This window comes from Homarus americanus, unplaced genomic scaffold (assembly GCF_018991925.1).
Source record: "Homarus americanus isolate GMGI-L3 unplaced genomic scaffold, GMGI_Hamer_2.0 scaffold51859, whole genome shotgun sequence".
Taxonomy (NCBI): Eukaryota; Metazoa; Arthropoda; class Malacostraca; order Decapoda; family Nephropidae; genus Homarus; species Homarus americanus.
In genome coordinates this window covers 620,938-642,834 of record NW_024711292.1, presented here as the reverse complement: position 1 = coordinate 642,834, position 21,897 = coordinate 620,938, and the positions used below count along the sequence as shown (strand labels likewise).

At 45.1% G+C, this 21,897-nt stretch overlaps 1 protein-coding gene across 1 annotated transcript; it reads right to left on the bottom strand.

The window, feature by feature from the left end:
- Window positions 1–754: 754 nt before the first annotated feature.
- On the bottom strand, window positions 755–8,954 carry LOC121864085 (the record flags this gene model as incomplete). The annotated part of the gene is made up of 7 exons (XM_042363027.1): window positions 755–2,793; window positions 3,680–3,876; window positions 4,122–4,359; window positions 4,844–5,078; window positions 6,229–6,333; window positions 6,985–7,182; window positions 8,880–8,954. Coding segments are annotated over 7 exons (1,152 nt in total), but the record flags the coding sequence as incomplete, so codon positions are not given.
- Window positions 8,955–21,897: the final 12,943 nt, after the last annotated feature.

Sequence of the window (21,897 nt, the reverse complement as noted above, 5' to 3'; positions counted from 1 at the left end):
GTTGAAAGGTTGTGGTTATGATATCATAATTAAGGTTGTGGTTGAAAGATTGTGGCTATGAGATGAAGGCTGTGAAGTTATGATTGATAAGCTTTGGTTAAGGTTATGGTTGGAAAGTTGTGGTTGAGATTGTGGTAAAGGTTATGGTTGAGATTGTGGTTATGAGAATCTGATAAAAGTAACTATTCCCACAAAAAGAAAATTTATAAAAAAAATATAATGGTAGTGGTAGCAATATTTAAGCAGTGGTGGATCCAGGGGGTCTGGGGTCCGGAGTCCCCCTTTTCATCAGAATATTCCAATACTTTTTCTTTTTTGCAGTATTGTACTCAGGCATTTTTGTTTAGTAAAATGTAATTACTGCTGACCTCCGAATACCTCATAATATCAAGTGCACATGGCTTCAAAATGGCCTCAAAATAACGTGTGTTATTCCTGGATCCGCCCCTGTAACAGGTAGTGGCTAATTTTGGAAGTAGTTATGATGATGGTGGTAGTCGTAGAAGTTATAATGGAGGTAGCAGTAGTAGTTATAACGGTGGTGTAATAGTTATAGTTGTGGTAGTAGTAGTTGTAATGGTAGTAATAATGGTGGTGGTAGCAGAAGTTATAATGGTGGTTTTATTAGTAGTTGTGGTTTTATTAATTATTATTATTATTATTATTATTAGTGGTAGAAGTAGTAGTTAATCAATTAAGATACAATATATATTAAGAATAATTCTGGAAATTTTCAAGAAAACAATTTATGATTATCAGTTTTATTGAATTGAACTGAAACAGGATTTCTTCGGCTCCAACGTATCACCAAGGAGGAAGATATTAACAAAGTAATACTCATTTGGAATTGTATAAACAATATATCTAATTTTGACAACATTATAGGTGAATAATATATATAAAATCATTCTCTATTTATATTCACAAAAGCAATACAATATGCTCTTGCCACTTTACTTAAACAACAGCAACAATCATAAGAAAAACATAACGATAAGATTTGCCAAATATCGCCATTATTTTATCCCATTTCTTAGGTTTAGATCAAAATACGTAATATTACTCACAAACTTAATCTACAATTAGAAAAAACCCACAGACGAGTGAGGTTAATTAATAAAGACTGAGATACCGAGATTTATAAATAAAGGCGAATAAAGTTACCTGGAATAAACTATAAAACAAAACTTTATTAATAACTCGACTTCCTTCTTGACTAGCTGGGATGACTGACTGGCCAGCGAGAATTTAAAACGCATTACCTCAAATACCAACAATCTCACTCACACACTGAAGCTATCACACTCGCCAGCAGGTCGTAGGCGTGCCCATAACACCAGAGAAATAGGACCTCTCTACAATACTACAAGCACATAAACTTTAATGGTACGTGGTATAAATACAGGCTACATTTGATAGTGACCAGTGACCTAGAGTGACCTGGAGGACCGTGGCTCAGGTCAGGAGTGTTAAATTATAAATGTGTGTGTGAAGACAAGAAGTCGGCCGCCTTGCCATATACTGTACTCGTATACTGTTGTGTAGGCTACTGTGTATCCTGTCATATTGCTGCTTTATATAAACTCGTGAGGTATAAACTCGGGATGAAGTTTATTAAATTTACCAACAACTGGGCCAAAATTAAGGTCACAGCAGTGTGTGTGAGTAACGGTCAGACTTCAGCGCGGCAATAATTCATTCAGCAGGTGGCTGCTTACTCACCACCACAAACAACTTCTAAAAATACAACTTGTGTATTTACCTACCATAATAGATGCTTATACAACAAAATAATCCAAGTCCACTCTGTATTACTATTATTTTCTATGGCTTTCACATCGATTTCTCAAGTAAATTTAAGTGCTTGTGAAACTAGACTCGCAAGGGTCGGGGAACTTTTTTGGGTATTACCCACAAAAAATTTTGAGTAAAATGAAATTACCTCCAGACTTCAAAGTACACTAGTACAGCAAAAAAGAAAAAAAAAAAAGACAATTTGCTCCTAAAATTGTTGGATATGGTATATATGTATACAAAAAAATTCAATTTCATTACCCCCAAAATTTTTAGATTTACCCCATTTGGAGTAATTTACCCCTGTTCCCCGACCCTTGAATTACTAGAGCATAGTGTGGCGGTGGGCGAGTGGAGGTGGTCGACTTTAAGTGGGTTAGACAGTGCCCGGGTGGACGTCTCACACGGTACACTTTAAGGTGATATTTATACATCCACATGATCTATTTCAAGATCAAACTCACATCTCTCAAAAACCAGCCCAAGACCAAATGGAAGACGTAAATATAAATTCACTTATTTTAAAGTCTAGCCAGTGAACAAAAATCAATCTGTAGAGTAGAACACACAAGCCATCTATGCATCCGACTTGCGTCACATAATGAAAACAGGTGTTAGGGATTACTGAACCACTACACACAGGCACAACAGGTGTTAACACTACAATATTACGGCAGGTTTTGGGGTCACACATAATAGGCATTGTGGCGCGCGCTGGATTATTTTTAAGGATAAAGCAGTTCTTGAAGATAGACAGGTATTGAAATAAGCGCCTCTGTAGACGTAGATTAGGTGTTGACACAGTTCTTCTAATAGACGTATATGCTGGAAAATATATAGGCAAGGTGGAGGGGAGAAAGGCGGGTGGCCAGGGTAGGTGAAGACGCTCGTTCGCTCAGTCACTCCAGGTAAAGAGGAGAGGCAGGGTCAAGAGCGGGTCAGCTGTTCGCGGGTTCTTCATCCAGATCGTCCACGTTTTCTCCACCAAGTCGAACACTCCTGTAGCCAGAAATACACAAATTCTCAAAGTTATGCATTTTAAAACTCTTTCTGCATCCTAAGCTTTCTTTTACTATAGATATGAAAATACTGTAAATCTATTCCCCACCTGAAGCTTCGATAAATAGGACTTAAATATTTATGTATCTAATAGTTCACATGTAATATCTATGTGTGAAGCAAAACTTGCTGCAGGCACATAAATCTTTATTCCGTTACAAAAAATTTATGAACGAATTCCAAAACAAGTTAATCTGTGTCTTATGTAGTTAACACTAAGAACTCTTTAATTTGTATTTTTCTCTATTGTTTATATTTCTAACCCCCTTTTGACCTTAAAACACACAAAGGGAAATGGCGCAGGGAGAGGGGTGAAAGGGGGGGGGGGGTGTTTACCCGAGTCCCTTGATGTTAAATTCAGAGTCCCTCAGTGTTTGTAAATGAAGAGTCCCTAGATTTTTGTGTTTATAGAGTCCCTTGATGTTTATTTTTGCAGACCCTTGAAACTAAGGCAAACGTGTGCAACATCACTGCTTCGCCCGTCTGTTCCCCATTGCCTAAACATCATTATCACCATTGGCATCTGCAAGGAACGCCGTAGGTGGATACACAAGGGGTGCAGCGTTCGCATTAATGAGAATCCGGGTTGAGAGGAGTCTGACACGACGACAGCTTAGTCAGCTAAACCTTGTATACGTTCCTCCCACCACTGACAAGGTAAGTTGGCGGTAAACGGGGGAATGGTAGATGTCCCCGTCCCACTGCCCCCCTCCCTCCCACCGCCTCCCTCCCTCCTTCTCCCTGCCTTACCACTGCATCCTCCTCCAGCCTTCCCATTCCCCCCCTCCCTCCCACTGCCGCCTCCTCCCTCCTTCCAGATACTGACCAAGAGCGACAGTTTTAACAAAGTCCGGGTCGCCGCCCTCCCTGAAGAACGGGAAGGTCGTGTCGTGAGTGTCGGAGAGGAGAGCTAGGAGAGCAGTGCGTGTCTCCGGAGGACAACAGTCGTGGGCGCGGGTGTGGCGGTGATTACTGCTGGCCATACACAACCCATCGTCTTCTGGGATGCTCAGCCGGAGGTACCTGCAACACAGCCGTTAGGAGAGGACTTTTGTTATTACTATAGGCAAGAGCTTAAACTAGATTGCTCAAAGGGTTAAACTACGAGTATAGTCTCTAAAGGGTTAAAAATTAGTTCTCAACGGGTTAAAACCATCGTCTTCAAAGGGTTAAACACACACACACACACACACACACACTTGTAATTATAGATCGGATTAAATTTAGTTAAATGTGTAGTATTAGGTGTCGACGCTCTGGTAACTCACTTGTTAGTATGCAACAGGTGCTCCCCAGGGCTGAGAGTGAGGATAGACAGCTCGCTCTCCTCCGTGTCCTGAACGGGGCCAACTTCGGCGTTGTGGAAGAGATGGTCTCCCTCCTGGCGGGTGAAACTCATGTTGACACTGAACCCGTCGGCTGACCCCGTTCCTCGGTCACGCAGGATCTGTTGGGCCTTCTCCATCGTCTTGGACGACAGCAATGCCCGACATAGGAAGTGACGAGCTGGACGAATACACAAGAGGTTGAGAAAGAACACAAGACTATCCTACAATTGGTGACATTACTGTACAACTTTACTAAACCATCACATCAACTGACTAAGTGAAAGGTACTTATGCATAGACATTAAAAAAAAAGACTGCCAATAAAGTGCAGCAGTGATCCCCGCTGCATCACACACAAAAATCCCAGGAGTCAAAATTACCAACAGTAACGACCTCGTGTTAAATATTCAGAAATTAATTCCATTGACCAAAAATCTTAGAGTCTGGAGGTTAATGTCAAAATATTTATTAAATAATTTGACTAACATCGTGAGATTCATCCAAATAAGTTCGGTTATAATAGAGTTCCTGTACTTATTCAGTCTTTCGTGTGAACTACGGACCGAGGAACGGACGTCAACACGAACATAAAGTAAACATTCTCAAGACCTCTTCCCTGGGCGGCGGGGGACGAGGAAGAAGGGAAGATTTTGGTAACTTACGGGTCTTGCCAGCGAGGACCTTCTGAGGGCTGATGATATTGATGGAGAAGACGAGACCATGGTGGTTATATCCCATACAGAAGCCTGGCAGATGACCAGCGTAACACAATGCCGTGAAGCCTTCGCTACGTGTGCCCCACTTCCCCTGAGGCTCCTCCTCCGTGATGTGCGCCGACACGAGATACACATGGTTGAGTGTATCCGGTAGGGCGTCCTCTGTGTGGCCCAGTAATACCTGCAGCAGATGGAGGGTGAATAGTACTCTACAGTAGACCCTCACCCACCCCGACATGCGAGACTTAAACAACCTGCTTTTACAGTCGATGGCAAGAGCTGTAATTAATGTCTCTTATCTACCCTAGTAACGTATCCCTACCTCTCCATCTTTCCGTTTGTGTACATGTGTGCTCGCATGTGTACGTGTGTATGAACGTGTACGTGTCTGAGCGTACTGTGTAACTGCGTTCATATATGCGTGTGTGTTTGCGCATATATATATATATATATATATTTTTTTTTTCCAAGCAATGCTACTCTACCTGTTTTTGAACGGTTGGTAGTTCTACATTCGCGACCCTTGAGCATGAATGAGTATGCTATACCTTTTTCGAACGGTACGTACATTAATATAGCTTAATGGATTTATTGTTATATTGAAGTATCTAGTATACCATACAAGGACAACTCCCTCCCCCAATCTCACCCCCCTAGCTGTTGCTGATATGGCGAGCAGACATACCAACTTAAGATTATGCACAGGGTATCATATCAAAGCATTTCGTCTAGCGTTTCAAATTGTAGCGGTGGAAAACCTAACGATACTCTTTTGAGGGATTGTACGTGTGAGGGTGCGTGTACGTGTGAGGGTGCGTGTACGTGTGTGTGTGTGTGCCTTCCGTGTTGTAGGTCTTCACATAATCTGCCACCAGAATTGTACCTGGGGTCACCTGGCCACACATTCCACCCATTTAACTCGCCTGGTCACCGGAAGTAGAACAGAGCAGTATGTAGTATTTGCACTTGTTTATTGAGGTTAATGAGTGTTTGTAACTTTCTAACAATGATAATCTCTCTGGCATTTGAAAATTGGTACTATGAATCGACTTTTCATCGTCTGTCTACACGTCTATTACCTGAGAAACAGACAGTAGATAAGGCTGCACTTCAACCTATAAATCTGTCACTGTTGATTGCGTATTATGTACACCTGTTCTACACCGTCAGGTACGTCTACGCACCCGCCGGGAACGTCTACGCACCCGCCGGGAACGTCTACGCACTCGCCGGGAACGTCTACCCACCCGCCGGGAACGTCTACCCACCCGCCGGGAACGCCTACACACCCGCCGGGAAGGTCTACACACCGGTCAGAAATGTCTACACACCTGTCCATCGTGGTTAACGCAGACGGAGGAGCAGCCGTTGGTGCCAGAGGATCGTTCCTGACCAGAGTTCATAGGCACGATCTGGTCCATGTGGAGAAGCATCAACTGTGATACGTAAACAAAACATCAGCCGTGACACGTAAACAAAACTTCAGCCGTGACACGTAAACAAAACTTCAGCCGTGACACGTAAACAAAACATCAGCTGTGACACGTAAACAAAACATCAGCTGTGACACGTAAACAAAACACGTCATTAGTGGAGCCTCAGTTGGAACAAGTAAACAAAACAAGTTATTCCTTTACCAACATACCAACAGAACATAAGAATGGAGGAAACTGCAGCGGGCCTATTGGCTCATACCCCTATTGCTCATATATCCATCCAACCTATGTTTGAAGCTATCTTCTAATTTACATAGAAAATCTGGGTACATGTTATTCTCTAGGGAAGCAAGGTAATGCCGAACTACCAAACAAGCTTGTAATGGTCTTTCCTTAACCATAGTCCTAACAAATAGAGAATGGGAAGGAGAAGGCAATATGGTATACCCAGGGGAGCCAAATATGTTCCTGGGTTAAGACTACCAAGTTCTTTGGATCACCTGATGATTACACTAACGAGGTCAGGTAAGGGTATTTAATTATTTAATCATGTCAATAAGCTTGAGATGTATAATATCCAGGTGATCCTTATTTTAATTCAAATGTCTAATAACACATTCAATATCTCGTTGGTACGTCAGTTGGACTCACGTGGTGGAAGGGGACGTGAGCGCCGTCAGCTGTTCCCTGCAGCTCCCTGACATACTGAGGGAAGTTCTCCTGCAGGGAGGCGAGAGTCAGGTCGTAGGCTGCCTTGCCCTCGGTGGTCTCGTAGGCCGGCAAGAGACTCTTGTGCAGCTCCTTGAAGGACGCCAGGAAGTCCTCGATTATTCCGCGGAAGGTTCGTCCCTAGAAAAAGCGTCCTGCTGTGTGACTTCGTATTCTTAGTAACACAAGTAACGACAGTACGAACATTCTCTGGCTCCTGGTGTTACAGACCTTTATACTTAATACTCCTGGCTTAACTTCTATAGACACGGCAGCTTGGCGTGTAAAGTAGAGCAAAGGTTCTTATGAACAGCTCGGAAACACCCCCACCCCGCTGGCCGCCTCCACCCTCGCGAAAGCAGAGTCAGACGAACCTTTCCTCACCTGCTTCGTGGGGAGCTCTACTAGCATTTACACCTTGGACTCACGTGTACAGTACACAACATACAGAAGATACACCACAAACACTTACACAAGAAATACAGAAGATTCGTATACACACGAATACAAAACACACACATGCATATGTTTAGGTAAAGGGCATATACACAAAACATCAAGGGAATAAACCTCTCTCTCACGAGGCAATACTTCACGGAATCTCCATTTTTCTCGCCTGGGTAAGGAAGAAAGAGGTGCTTAACGGTGCTTAACGTTCAGATCTTAAGATTTCGTTAGTATTAGGACATGAATGACGGCCAAGGCGCCCCCCCACCCTTCTCTACCTTTACCCCTCCCCTCCCCTCCTGTCTGGGTGTGTTCGTGTCAGGAGTCCCAACCACCATCACCACCACCAACCATCAGCATCACCTACCATAACCACTACCTATCACCATTTACCACCGTATGACCTACCGCCACCAGCGACTACCTCTGATCGTTACCGTCTTTGGTATTGTTAAACAGCTGCACGTTGGTTTGTTTCTTACCTCCAGTGTACGGCTTCCAGAGGAGGAGGAGGAGGTGAAAGAGATATCAACTTTAACACAAACTTTAAAGCGAATGTTTTATCTTACTATGTGTTGAGTGTGGTAAAGAAGGTATTGAGCCCTGTAGTATTGTGGATCTACATATTTTCTTCATGTTATTTACCGATATTAAAGGGAGTGTGACCTTTATCAGCTCGTATCTCAGAACGAGTTTTTCTAATCTTCAAATTATTAAAACTCTGCTATTTATGGGCCGACTCTAAAAAACTAAAAAATAATTAGATTAAAACATACTGTACATTGCGTAACATAGTTTTTTTTTTTTGCTTGACTTATTATTTGCAGATTAAGCTTTATAGTTATTTGGAGGAAAATATGGTAAGTTAGGAAAAAATTAAGTGATGATCAAAAATATCACTGTTAGCTTCAAGAAGAGTAACTTACCTATATATCTCACAAATTTCAACGTAATTTAGCAAAAAGTTATGGAGAAGTAAGATTTTAAAATTTGATAATATAAGGGACAAATCAGATAACGGGGATTATGTATTAGGCAGAACCCATTCAGGGGTATAGTAACAATGTATCTGATGTCCTTAATTGCTGACAGGAAATAGATATTGATTGATCAGTTATTAACGAATTTCGTACTCTAGCCAGACACTCACCTTAAGTTGATGATCGTTCAGTGACTTAGAATTGTCTTGGTAATCACACATCTTATGGTGATTTTGTCCTGAACCTTCAAAAAATATAGGAACTTAAAATTTCTCCTCTATTACAATCAGGCAACACGATTCAAAACAGAAAATACACACAACACAAAAACACGCGCACGTGCACGCACACTCACATATGCAAAACAACCACACGTTTATGCAGAAAAATACTACCAACCAACTAACTTACAACATCGTATCCCACATCATAGTGAGTACCGCTCGTATACAGAATGGGGATGGCGTTACGACGGCTGCTATCTTGAGAAGGACGAGAGGAGCAGAGATGAGGAGAGGAGGAGGTATAGTAGTATCGGAGACCCAGGTAGTCAAGTCAGGTCACCCGGGGACGATGTTCTGTGAGGGAGATATGAAGATATTTGTTGATAGTAGAAGAGTATTATTATCATCATCATCATCATCATTATCATCATTATTATCAGTAGTAGCAGTAAATATATAGGCATTGTTCTCCATAAACACTATCACTCGCGGTAGATTGTGTAAGAAATATTTAGCACTGCATCAGTGTTGGTGAGGAGAATCGCTGAATTGCATGTAGCGAGACGTGACGATGAGTGTTGATAATAATCCGTCGTATGGGTTGGAATTATCTGCTGCTGTTGTGTTTTAGAGGAAAATATTGTAACAATTCTTAGCTAATAACCAACCACATTTCACTTCTTATGTCAGAAGGTAAAGGATTATCTTCAATTTCAACGCAAAATGGGAACTAGTTTATTGAGCACACCATTACATCTCCTTACACCACCACCACTTATCACCCACACCACACCACCACCCGCCCACACCACTAACCACACCACACCACCACCCGCCCACACCACCACCGCCCGCCCACACCACAACATTCATTCCTCCCTCTCACCCATGCTACCTATAACTACCTTCTTCCAACCACCACCACCTATCTCCCTTCCGCCTGCCACCGCCACCACTCCTCCTCCTTCCTCCTCCTGTCGCCACCACTCTCCTTCCTTCCCTCCTGTCGCCACCACTCTTCCTTCCTTCCCTCCTGTCGCCACCACTCTCCTTCCCTTCCACCGCCACCACTCTCCTTCCCTTCCCTCCCACCGCCACCACTCTCCTTCCCTTCCCTCCCACCGCCACCACTCTCCTTCCCTCTTCCTCCCACCGCCACCACCACTCTCCTTCCCTTCCATCCTGCCGCCACCACTCCTCCTTCCTTCCTCCCACCGCCACCACTCTCTCCTTCCTTCCCTCCCACCGCCACCACCACTTTCCTTCCCTTCCATCCTGCTGCCACCACTCTCCTTCCTTTCCTTCCCTGCCGCCACCAACTCTCCTTCCTACCCTTCCCTCCCACTGCCACCACTTTCCTTCCTTCCTCCTGTCGCCACCACTCTCCTTCCCTTCCCGCCGCCGCCACCACTTCCTCTTCTCCCCCGCCGCCGCCACCACTCTCCTTCCCTTCCCTGCCGCCACCACTCTCCTTCCTTCCCTATCGCCGCCACCACTCTCCTTCCCTTCCCTATCGCCGCCACCACTCTCCTTTTCCTTCCTTCCCTCCCACCGCCACCACTCTCCTTTCCTTCCTATCGCCGCCACTCACTCTCCTTCCCTTCCCTATCGCCGCCACCACTCTCCTTCCCCTTCCTTCCACCGCCACCACTCTCCTTTTCCTTCCTCCCGCCGCCGCCACCACTCTTCCTTCCCTTCCTCCCGCCGCCACCACTCTCCTTCCCTTCCCTCCGTCGCCACCACCACTCTCTTCTTCCTCCCCACCGCCACCACTCTTCCTTCCCCCTCCTGTCGCCACACTCTCCTTCCCCTTCCCTTCCACCGCCACCACTCTCCTTCCCTTCCCTCCCGTCGCCACCACTCTCCTTCCCTTCCATCCCGCCGCCACCACTCTCCTTCCCTTCCCTCCCACCGCCACCACTCTCCTTCCCTTCCCTCCGTCGCCACCACTCTCCTTCCCTTCCCTTCCACCGCCACCACTCTCTTCCTTCCCTCCCTCGCCGCCACCATCTCCTTCCTTTCCTCCTGCCGCCGCCACCACTCTCCTTTCCTTCCCTTCCTCCCACCGCCACCACTCTCCTTCCCTTCCCTCCCACGCCACCACTCTCCTTCCCTTCCTCCCGTCGCCACCACTCTCCTTCCCCTTCTTCCACCGCCACCACTCTCCTTCCTTCCCTCCTGTCGCCACCACTCTCCTTCCCTTCCATCCCGCCGCCACCACTTCCTTCCTTCCCTCCCCACCGCCACCACCACTCTCCCTTCCTTCCCATCCCGCCGCCACCACTCTCCTTCCTTTCCTTCCCTGCCGCCGCCACCACTCTCCTTTCCTTCCCTTCCCTCCTGTCGCCACCACTCTCCTTCCCTTCCTTCCACCGCCACCACTCTCCTTTCCTTCCCGCCGCCGCCACCACTCTCCCCTTCCCTTCCCTCTCGCCGCCACCACTCTCCTTCCCTTCTTCCCTATCGCCGCCACCACTCTCCTTCCCTTCCCTATCGCCGCCACCACTCTCCTTTCCTTCCCTTCTCCCACCCACCACTCTCCTTCCTTCCTCCGTCGCCACCACTCTCCTTCCCTTCCCTTCCACCGCCACCACTCTCCTTTCCTTCCCCGCCGCCGCCACCACTCTTCCCTTCCTCCCACCACCCACCCTCTCTTCCTTCCTATCTTGCCACCACTCCTTCCCTTCCTGCCGCCACTCCTCCTTCCCTCCCCACCACCACCACTCTCCTTCCCTCCACCACCACCACCACTCTCCTTCCCTCCCCACCACCACCACTCTTCCCTTCCTCCCGCCACCAACCTCTCCTTCCTCCCACCACTACCACCACAAGATCACCCATTAAATTTTCGCGCCAACACGGACCAACGTTACACTACCCCAGACATTACCCGAGAGATCTGCTTGGCTTTTTTTTTTTTTTTAGCTTATCTATCTCAGGTGGTGTGGCCAGCTAGGACAAGACTTATCAGCTATGGACCACCTGGGAATCTCACCAACACACTGTGACAAAGATGAACTCAAAATAGAACAAGAGGCAGTTTTTTATTTTCTCGATATCATATACCTTTTATAGGGGGTCACTATGCATGGACGGCACTCGCATACATGACGGCACAATATCCATGGATGGCGTTGGGTGTGAATAGTTAAAGGCGTGGATCTTGAATAGGGTTAATGGAGTAGAATGTGAGGTTAGTGACATTTTAAAGAATCACTTGAAAAAATAATTAACTAAAATTTTAAATGTATCATCAGGTGAAAAATATTAACTGTGGAGTATAAGTTGAACCATCAATATAAGCATATTTAGGTACAAGTTAATATTCTCACTGACACACAATTTAACACCCCTATACACACGTTAAAGCCCTCACACACACACACACACACACACACACACACACACACACACACACACACACACACACACACACACACATTCACCCTCACACACACACACACGTTAAAGCCCCCCTCACACACACACACACACACACATTAAAACCCCTCACCACACAAACACACATACACACACACGTTAACCCCTCACTCCACACACACACACACACACATTAAACCCCTCACTCACACACACACACACACACACGTTAAACCCCTCCCACACACACACACACACACACACACACACGTCCCCCAAACATACACACCTCCAGCACCCCTCCCACACAAAGTTGACACCCCCACTTATCAAGTTGACACCCCATATCCAAGTTACACCTCCAACTATCCAGTTGACACCCTCCCCATATCAGTGACACCCCATATCCAAGTTGACATCCCCACATATCAAGTTGACACCCCCACATATCCAAGCTGACATCCCCCACATATCCAAGTTGACACCCACATATCAAGTTGACAACCCATCCCACATATCCATGCTTACACCCCCACATATCCCAGGAATACCCCACCTATCAGTTGACACCCATATCCAGGACAATCCATCCCACATATCCATGCTTACACACATATGAAAGTTGACACCCACACACGCAAGTTGACACCCCCACTTATCCATGTTGATACCCCATATCCGTGCGACACCCACATATCCAAGTTGACACCCATATTCAAGTTGCCACTTATCCAAGTTGACACCCCATATCAAGTTGACACCCCACATATTCAATTGACACCCCCCATATCAAGTTGACACCCACATATCCAAGTTGACACCCCTCACATCCAAGTTGACACCCCACTTATCCAAGTTGATACCCCCACATATCAAGTTGACACCCCACATATTCAAGTTGACACCCCACATATTCAAGTTATTTCCACTTATCCAAGTTGACACCCCATATCCAAGTTACTCCCCATATATCAAGTTGACTCCCCACATATCCAAGTTCCTCCCCGTATCAAGTTGACTCCCTATCCAGTTGACTCCCACATAGCCAGTTGTGCCCAACATATCCAGTTGACACCACCACATATTCAAGTTGATACTCCCCACTTATCCAAGTTGACCTCCCCACTTATCCAAGTGACCAACCCCCATATCAAGTTGACACCCCACTTATCCAAGTTGACACCCCCCTTATCAAGTTGACACACCCCCCACATATCAGTTGACACCCCCATATCAAGTTGACACCCCTCCAGTTGACACACCCCCCATATCCAAGTGACACCCCACTTATCCAGTTGTTGCCCCACTTATCCAGTTGACACACCCCCACTTATCCAAGTTGACACACCCCCACTTATCCAAGTTGACACCCCCACTTATCCAAGTTCACACCCCCACTCTATCCAAGTTCACACCCCCACTTATCCAAGTTCACACCCCACCCCATCGCAAGTTGACACCCCCACTTATCCAAGTTGACACACCCCCACTTATCCAAGTTGACACACCCCCACCTCTTATCCAAGTTGACACCCCCACTTATCCAAGTTGACACACCCCCACTTATCCAAGTTCACACCCCACTTATCCAAGTTCACACCCCACTTATCCAAGTTCACACCTCCCACTTATCCAAGTTCACACCCCTACTTATCCAAGTTACACACCCCCATCCAAGTTGACACCCCCACCTTATCCAAGTTTACACCCCACTTATCCAAGTTGACACACCCCACTTATCCAATTGACACCCCCACTTATCCAAGTTGACACCCCCCACTTATCCAAGTTCACACCCCCACCTTATCCAGTTGACACACCCCCCACTTATCCAAGTTGACACCCCCCACTTATCCAAGTTCACACCCCCACCTTATCAAAGTTGACACCCCCTACTTATCCAAATTGACACACTCACTTATCCAAGTTGACACCCCACTTATCCAAGTTCACACCCCACTTATCCAAGTTGACACCCCCACTTATCCAAGTTCACACCCCCACTTATCCAAGTTCACACCCACTTATCCAAGTTGACACCCCCACATTCAAGTTGACACCCCCACATATTCAAGTTCACACCCCCACATATTCAAGCACACCCCACTTATCCAAGTTCACACCCCCACATATTCAAGTTGACACCCCCCACATATTCAAGTTGACACCCCCACATATTCAAGTTGACACCCCCACTTATCCAAGTTCACACCCCCCACATATCCAAGTTGACACACCCCCACATATTCAAGTTCACACCCCCACATATTCAAGTTCACACCCCCACATATCCAAGTTCACACCCCCACATATCCAAGTTGACACACCCCACATATCAGCTGACACACCCCCACATATTCAAGTTGACATCCCCACATATTCAAGTTGACACCCTCCCCACATATCCAAGTTGACACCCCACTTATCCAAGGACACACCCCCATAGCCAAGTGACACCCCTACATATCCAAGTTGACACCCCACATATTCAAGTTGACACCTCCCCACATATTCTAGTTGACACCCCTCACATATCCAAGTTGACACCCCCAATTTCCACAGTTGACACCCCCACATATCCGTTGACACATCCCCCCCCACATATCCAAGTTGACCCCCACATATCCAAGTTGACACCCCCACATATCCAAGTTGATACCCCACATATCCAAGTTGATACCCCCTACATATCCAAGTTGACACCCCACATCTGTTGATACCCCCACATATCCAGGTGACACCCCACATATCCAAGTTGACACCCCCACATATCCAAGTTAACACCCCCACATATCAAGTTAACACCCCCACCCCCCACACACACACACCCGTTGATATGGAAGCCCCTCGAAATCGAGGATGGCCTGCCCAAGGGCCTCCTAGGCGTTAATTTGTCTAAGGTGTAGAAGCTGTCATCAACACAACAACCACCCCCTAAGTTAACGAGCTGCATGACCCAGTGTCAAGGAATAGTCCGAGAAGACCGGACAGCTCGCCAACTGCACTGGCTAACCATTACCCCGGAATATGATCCACAAATCGATTAACATCCAGGCTCCCAACTACTGCTGGGTAGACAGAGGCAAATGGCGTAAAGAAACTTGCCCATAGTTTTACTCTACCCGTGGATCGAACTCGGGTCCGCTCGCTTACGAGGCGAGGATGCTGACCATTACACCCAAATTGACACCCCCCACACACACACACCCAAGTTGACACACCCCCACACATCCAAGTTGACGCTCCACACACCGAAGTTGACGCTCCACACACCCAAGTTGACGCTCCACATACCCAAGTTGACGCTCCACACACCCAAGTTGACGCTCCACATACCCAAGTTGACGCTCCACACACCCAAGTTGACGCTCCACATACCCAAGTTGACGCTCCACACACCTAATTTGACGCTCCACAAACACAAGTTGACGCTCCACAAACACAAGTTGACGCTCCACAAACCCAAGTTAACAAGCACCAGACCCTGAGTTCCCAGATGTGGTAATTATTTGACATAATTAAGAGGACATTACATTTCTAATTAGCGAGCGACGTTTAATCGTTCAGGAGAATCATATTGATAACAGGTGGGTGGGGGGGGGGGAGAAGGGAGAGAGCGGAGGACTGAACGGGAGAGAGGGAGAGAAGGAAGGAAAGGGGAAGGCGGGAGGAAGGGGGAGAGAAGGTAAGAGATAGGTGGAGGGCGGGAGAGGGAAATAAAGAGAAATAGGGAGGGTGGGAGAAGGTGTAGGGAGATGGAGTGAGAGTTGCAACAGAAAGAGACAACTGGGTATTACTGGTAAAATATGTACAGACGAAGGCCCTATAGTACTGTAGTGATAATAAGGATAAGAATACAATGATCATGCTAATGTCAGATTATATTTACTGTATGTGGTTAAGTAGGAAAGAAAATTATAATGTTAAGGAGACTATAGCCTTTATTAAAGGCAGGATATATTATAATAAATGGATGATCAAGTGTATTTTAAAAGAAAAGTCATCCAAATATTTCACTTACAAATATGTTAATATGTAATATTTATGTATACAGTATATGTAAATTGTAAAATTTAAAAAAAAAATAGTACTTCCGCATTACAGAGACCCTGACCGCCTGTGTATTACAAGTAAGGGTTTCGGTAATCTTGAATTTAAAGAACGCAAAAATTAACCAACCTAACTTAACCTACCTAAATTTACCTTTCCATCCAGGACCAGCATTATTCACCTTGTTTTCTATTTTAATCGATATTGTTTAGTGCGTTTTTTCTCAGCCCCTCCTCAAAAGTTATAGTTGATTGGCTGTTGCAAACATGCCTGATTTCGTCCTGAAGTATTGATGTATTGCTAAATGAGTTTATTCATAATCGTTGGGATGACCGTTTCTGACTAGAAAGATATTTAGCTAAATTATATAAAGATACATACATTAATTATTTCAAACATGAACTCATAGGAAGCTTATCAGAAATATTATACATGAATTAACTGTTAAACTCTGGTAACAAATTCATGCTTTCGGAGGACGCATTTATTATATACTTATTTTTACCCACAGTAAGGCATACTAAGATTAGTTACCTATCAGTAATATTACATTATACAAAAATTAACATTTTAAAAGATCAGAATCACGTTGAAATATGAAGTTGTTCACAGTTAGTTATATTTCCAGCCTCTGCTGACGGCTGTTCGCTCGGGCGGCCAAGTCTGTCACGCTCGTCCACCAATTTTCAGGGGCTGTGTAATATTTCAAGAGTAATTCTGATGTTTTAAAATGTTAGTTTTTGCATAATGTACTTTTACTGAGACATAGTTTGTCTTAGTATGCCTGGTCGTCCTCAACACACAATCACTCTCACACAACATACACGATATACGTACTACATGGCTTACATCAAATACTTCAGATACTTAGAGGTATACATAAAAATGATAAACATATGTTATTAATTAAGCTAGAATAACACTCAATTGGCCAGTTTCTGGTGAACAAGTAGTTAGCTACACTTACTGTAGACGACTCTCAGTACGGGAATAATACTAAATCAAGTCAAGTTAAGGTTAGGTTAAGTTAGGTTAGGTTAGGTTATGTGGGTCAGAGAACTGTGCCCTGGTGGGCTAATCCCCATGAAAAAAAGTAGATAAATACAATTTACAGTAAGGATAAGCTTCATTTAAGAGGTTTATTTAACTATATCCACGAATGTTCGTCGTTTTCTGTTGTCTAAATAAAATTATTTTGCTCTTTTGATAGTATGAGACCATTTAATAAACATCGTACTCAGCTATTATCTTTGATATTCTCACGTTAACGGGTGGTTGAATTCCCAGGACATTTATGTCAACATCTACTTTTACTTTTTTACTTTTATCCTCTTCACCACTGATCGGCTCGTTAGCCGTTTGGGTGACCGGTCACGTCTCTGATTACCTTTCCTTTTCTTTTATCCTCTTCACCAAAAGATCGGCTAGTTAGCTGCTTGGGCGATCGGTCACGTCTCTGTTACGCACTGTTGGCAAGTACTGGGCATGCACCGGCTCCTGAATGTACCCGAACCCGCTCCAGTGTTGGTCAAGTCTTGTCTTGAAAGAGCTCACACTCGGTGCCGTCACAACACTTTCTGGTAGATTGTTCCAAGAGTTCACAACTCTCACTCCGAAAAAGTTTGCCCTCACAGTTTTCTGGACATGCGGCTTCTTCACTCTCGAGCTGTGACCCCTTGTGGGACGAGCGTCTGCCAGCTCCAAGCAAGGACACTCGACTGAGTAGTGCCCCTTGAGATGCTTATACACCTCAATTAGGTCACCCCTTGCCGGTCTGTAGTATAAGCTAGGCAAGTTCAGGCGCTCCAATCTCTCAGGGTAGCTGAGGTGCCGAAGTGCAGGCACAGGTCTGGTGGCCCTCCTTTGAACATTTTCAACCAACTGACAGTCCCTAGCATATCTCGGGGACCAGACGGGGTGACAGTACTCCACATGGGGAAGCACTTCACTCTTGAAGATCGTTACGAGGGACGGACCGTCTAGATATCTGAACGACCTTCTTATAAGACCCAATAATTTATTTTCCTGATTTACCTTCTTCTCGCAATGGCCCGAGAACTTCAGCTCATTGTCAACATACACACCTAGGTCCTTCTCACATTCAGCCTCAAATAGTGCAGTTTCTTAATCCCGTTGGGACATATGATACGCCTCATTACCGTTGGCACTCCCCAGGTGCATCCTCTTACACTTCGTGACATTGAATATCAGCAGCCATTTCTTTGACCATTCTTGGAGCTCTTCACAGTCCGCTTGGTTCTTGATTTCCAGAAATAACTTGGCCTTCATCTGCAAACATTTGTATGGAGGAGTGTACAACGTCAGGCATGTCATTTATGAAACAAACAAACAACAGCAGCCCAATACACTGCCCTGTGGTACCCCGCTTGTGACAGGTACGGATGATGATTTCGTGCCATTAATCACCACACACTACTTGCGGTCATGTAGGACATTTCCCCGAATTCATTAACTTAGGGTGTGGTTGTTGTGTTGGCGACAGCTTCTGCACCCTAAACAAATTCACGCCTAGGAGGCCCTTGGGCCGGCCATCCTCGACGGGCTTTCATTTTCAACTTGGGTGTGTGTGTGCGGGGGCTAGGGGTGTCAACTTGAATATGTGGGGAGGGGGTGTCAACTTGGATATGTTAAAAATCGCTATCGACTTCTACCTTCACGATCCCTGATAAGTAATGACTATTTGTTTGTCGCTCAGAATTTTTTTCAAAATTGATATGAATTTAAAGCTTCGCATAAAGAATATTTATTCTTACGTAAACAACAACATATTTTCCGTAAAAGAACGTTTGTTTGTACAGTATATTTAAATAAACACTATTTGGCACATAGTATTGTTTATCAAAAATATTTGTTTTATTTACTGTTTTACAATATTTATCGTAAGGAAACGTTGTTGTAATTATCATCTACAAACACATTCATTACAGGTGAATGTTTGTTTCAACAAACACCTGAAGCCTCGCTCCAGCTCTGAAGCCTCGCTCCAACTCTGAAGCCTCGCTCCAACTCTGAAGTCTTGGTCCAGCACTGAAGCCTTGGCCTAGCACTGAAGCCTTGGCCCAGCTCTGAAGCCTTGGTCAAGTTCTGGAGCCTTGGTCCAGCACTGAAACCTTGATTCATTTCTGAAGTGTCGGTCCAGATCTGATGCCTCGGTCTATCATTGAAACCATGGTCCAGTTCTGAAACCTTGGTCCAGCTTTGAAGCCTCGGTCCAGTTCTCAAACCTCGGTCCAGTTGTGAAGTCTCGGTCCAGCACTGAAGCCTCGGTCCAGTTCTGAAGCTTTGGTCCAGGGATGGAGGTAGGGTGTGGGTAATGTCACGTACCTGAGAAAGAGAGAGAGGGCGAGAGACGGCCGCGCGTACAAGAGGAGTTGTGGTGAGTGTCGGGCCGCGGCTGAAAGTGGTCACCTGACTCACCTGGCCTACACGTCTACTAGACATGCGCGCGTTGCTTGTGTGTGTGTGTGTGTGTTAATGCCTGCACGCTTCCTAGTAGCTAGCCGTTGTGAATGTAAATTATTTGCTGTGTTATTCTGTCTTCTTTACGACAAGATGGCATACCTGTTCTGTAACCTGTACTCACCCTATGTCCGCCTTACGTAACTTTGTGAACAGGATTACGCAAAAAGTCTCATGCGTATGGCAATGGAAATTTGTTGGCTTCTCAATGTTCGTCGATTTTTTTTCAATATTTAGACATTATCTTTGTTTTTTGGACTTTAATAACTCGCGGCCAAAGAGAATATGGGTTAAACATCACAACTTATATTGCTGTAAAATTACTGGGACAGCCTTGGTGTTTACATGGACTACGGCACCGTCCTCCTTCAGCGACCCAGCACTAGTACGCGATAGTCTTAACCACACGTAGGCGTTGTCTGTCCCTATGTGACTTATGTCCGGCCATCCATTGACTACTTGTGTCTGTTCCGTGACACTTTGACGAAGGTAAATAACTAACCCTGAGTTGCAGTGGATGTATAACAACCATGACCCAGCATCAGAGGTCACTGTCAGGTGTTACACTGTTGTGTGGCGCCAGTGAGGCTCTTGTCGGGGTTTGTTGATCCTGAATCTGTCTTTTGAGAAGTCTCAGGGAAATTTTATACGTGAGAGGAGTTCGTGCAAACACATAACGAGATTACGGAGATTAATATATATTGAGTATGTTAAAATAGTGTAAATATTCTGTAATTTTTTGTTATATTTGACTCGGTTCTAGATATTTTAACGTGAAATTAAACAGAAAAGATTAGTGATTTATTTCAAGCAATAACAACATTCTCTTTTCCATGAAGGAGAGGGCTAAACATTGTCAACGTTTCCTGAGGTACTCGATACAACCAACTTTGGATCAGAGGCGACCTTTGGATTTAGAGACTGGCGTGTCATGACGGAACAATGTCGTAATAGTGACTTTTTATTCCCGTCATGTTCTCATCACTCTTTCCAAGTACCACAAAAAATCAAATCTATTAAAGAAAAGCATCGCAGAAAGTCTGGGAGTGACAGCACTCAATATCTGAGATAATTTCTCCGTAATATGTTTCATTAACTTCTTTTACACAGGTGTTAATTACTAATAAGATCTATACAAAAGGCAAGAGAATCCCACTCACCTGTGGTAAGATCAAATTAATTGTGGTCAAGTATTTTCAGCTCAGATGGGAGTCAGGTTATGCCAAGCAGAGCCAGGTTTGGACAGTTCGGGTCGGGTTGAATTAAATCAGGCCTGGTCAGGTTTGGTTAGTTTGGGTCGGGTTGAATTAAATCAGGCCGGGTCGGGTCGGGTTGAATTAAATCAGGCCGGGTTAGATAAGATCAGGTTTGGTTAGTTTGGGTCGGGTTGAATTAAATCAGGCCGGGTCAGGTTTGGTTAGTTTGGGTCGGGTTAGATAAGATCAGGCCGGGTCAGGTTTGGTTAGTTTGGGTCGGGGTGAATTAAATCAGGCCGGGTCAGGTTTGGTTAGTTTGGGTCGGGTTAGATAAGATCAGGCCGGGCCAGGTTTGGACAGTTCGGATCGGGTTAGATAAGATCAGGCCGGGTCAGGTTTGGCTAGTTCGGGTCGGGTTAGGTTAGAACGGGTCAGAAAGCCAGCAAGGGGCAGGGAAGCCATAGAGGGGTTAGACTAACTGGCTTGTGGACGACCTAATGTGTTTTGTCGGCTGTATCCTTGTGGGCTTCCCGCCTCCCTGTCTTCATCGCCCCCCCCCCCCCCGAGATATTCCATTCCTGCTAAACTTCTGCCATTGCTCCGCCTATTTTTGTACCCGATATTCTTGTTCTCACCTTCTGTGTACCCGATATCCTTGTCCTCACCTTCTGTGTACCCGATATCCTTGTCCTCACCTTCCGTGTACCCGATATCCTTTTCTTTACCCTCTTGTACCCGATAACTTTGTCTTCACTCACACTGTATCCAATATACTTATCCTCTCCTTCTGTGTATCCGATATCTTTGTCTTCACTTTAATCCTTCTGTTTAACTGTAACAATCACTGTTGAGTGTCCTTTAACGTGAGTCTGCCAGGTTCCTTGGAATTATCATAAATAATTGTTTATGGGTTAAATTATTAAACCCAAAAGGTCTTTTCTCCATTTATTAAGAAGATAAACTAGTGCACAAATGGTTATGATATCACCGTAATAAACGCTATGATCATCTGTAAGCGAGAGAGTGAGTTCAACTGAGGGTAAACTCAAGTCACAGGCCGGGCTTAGTCCTTTATGTTTTTTTTTGTTTTTTTTTCAT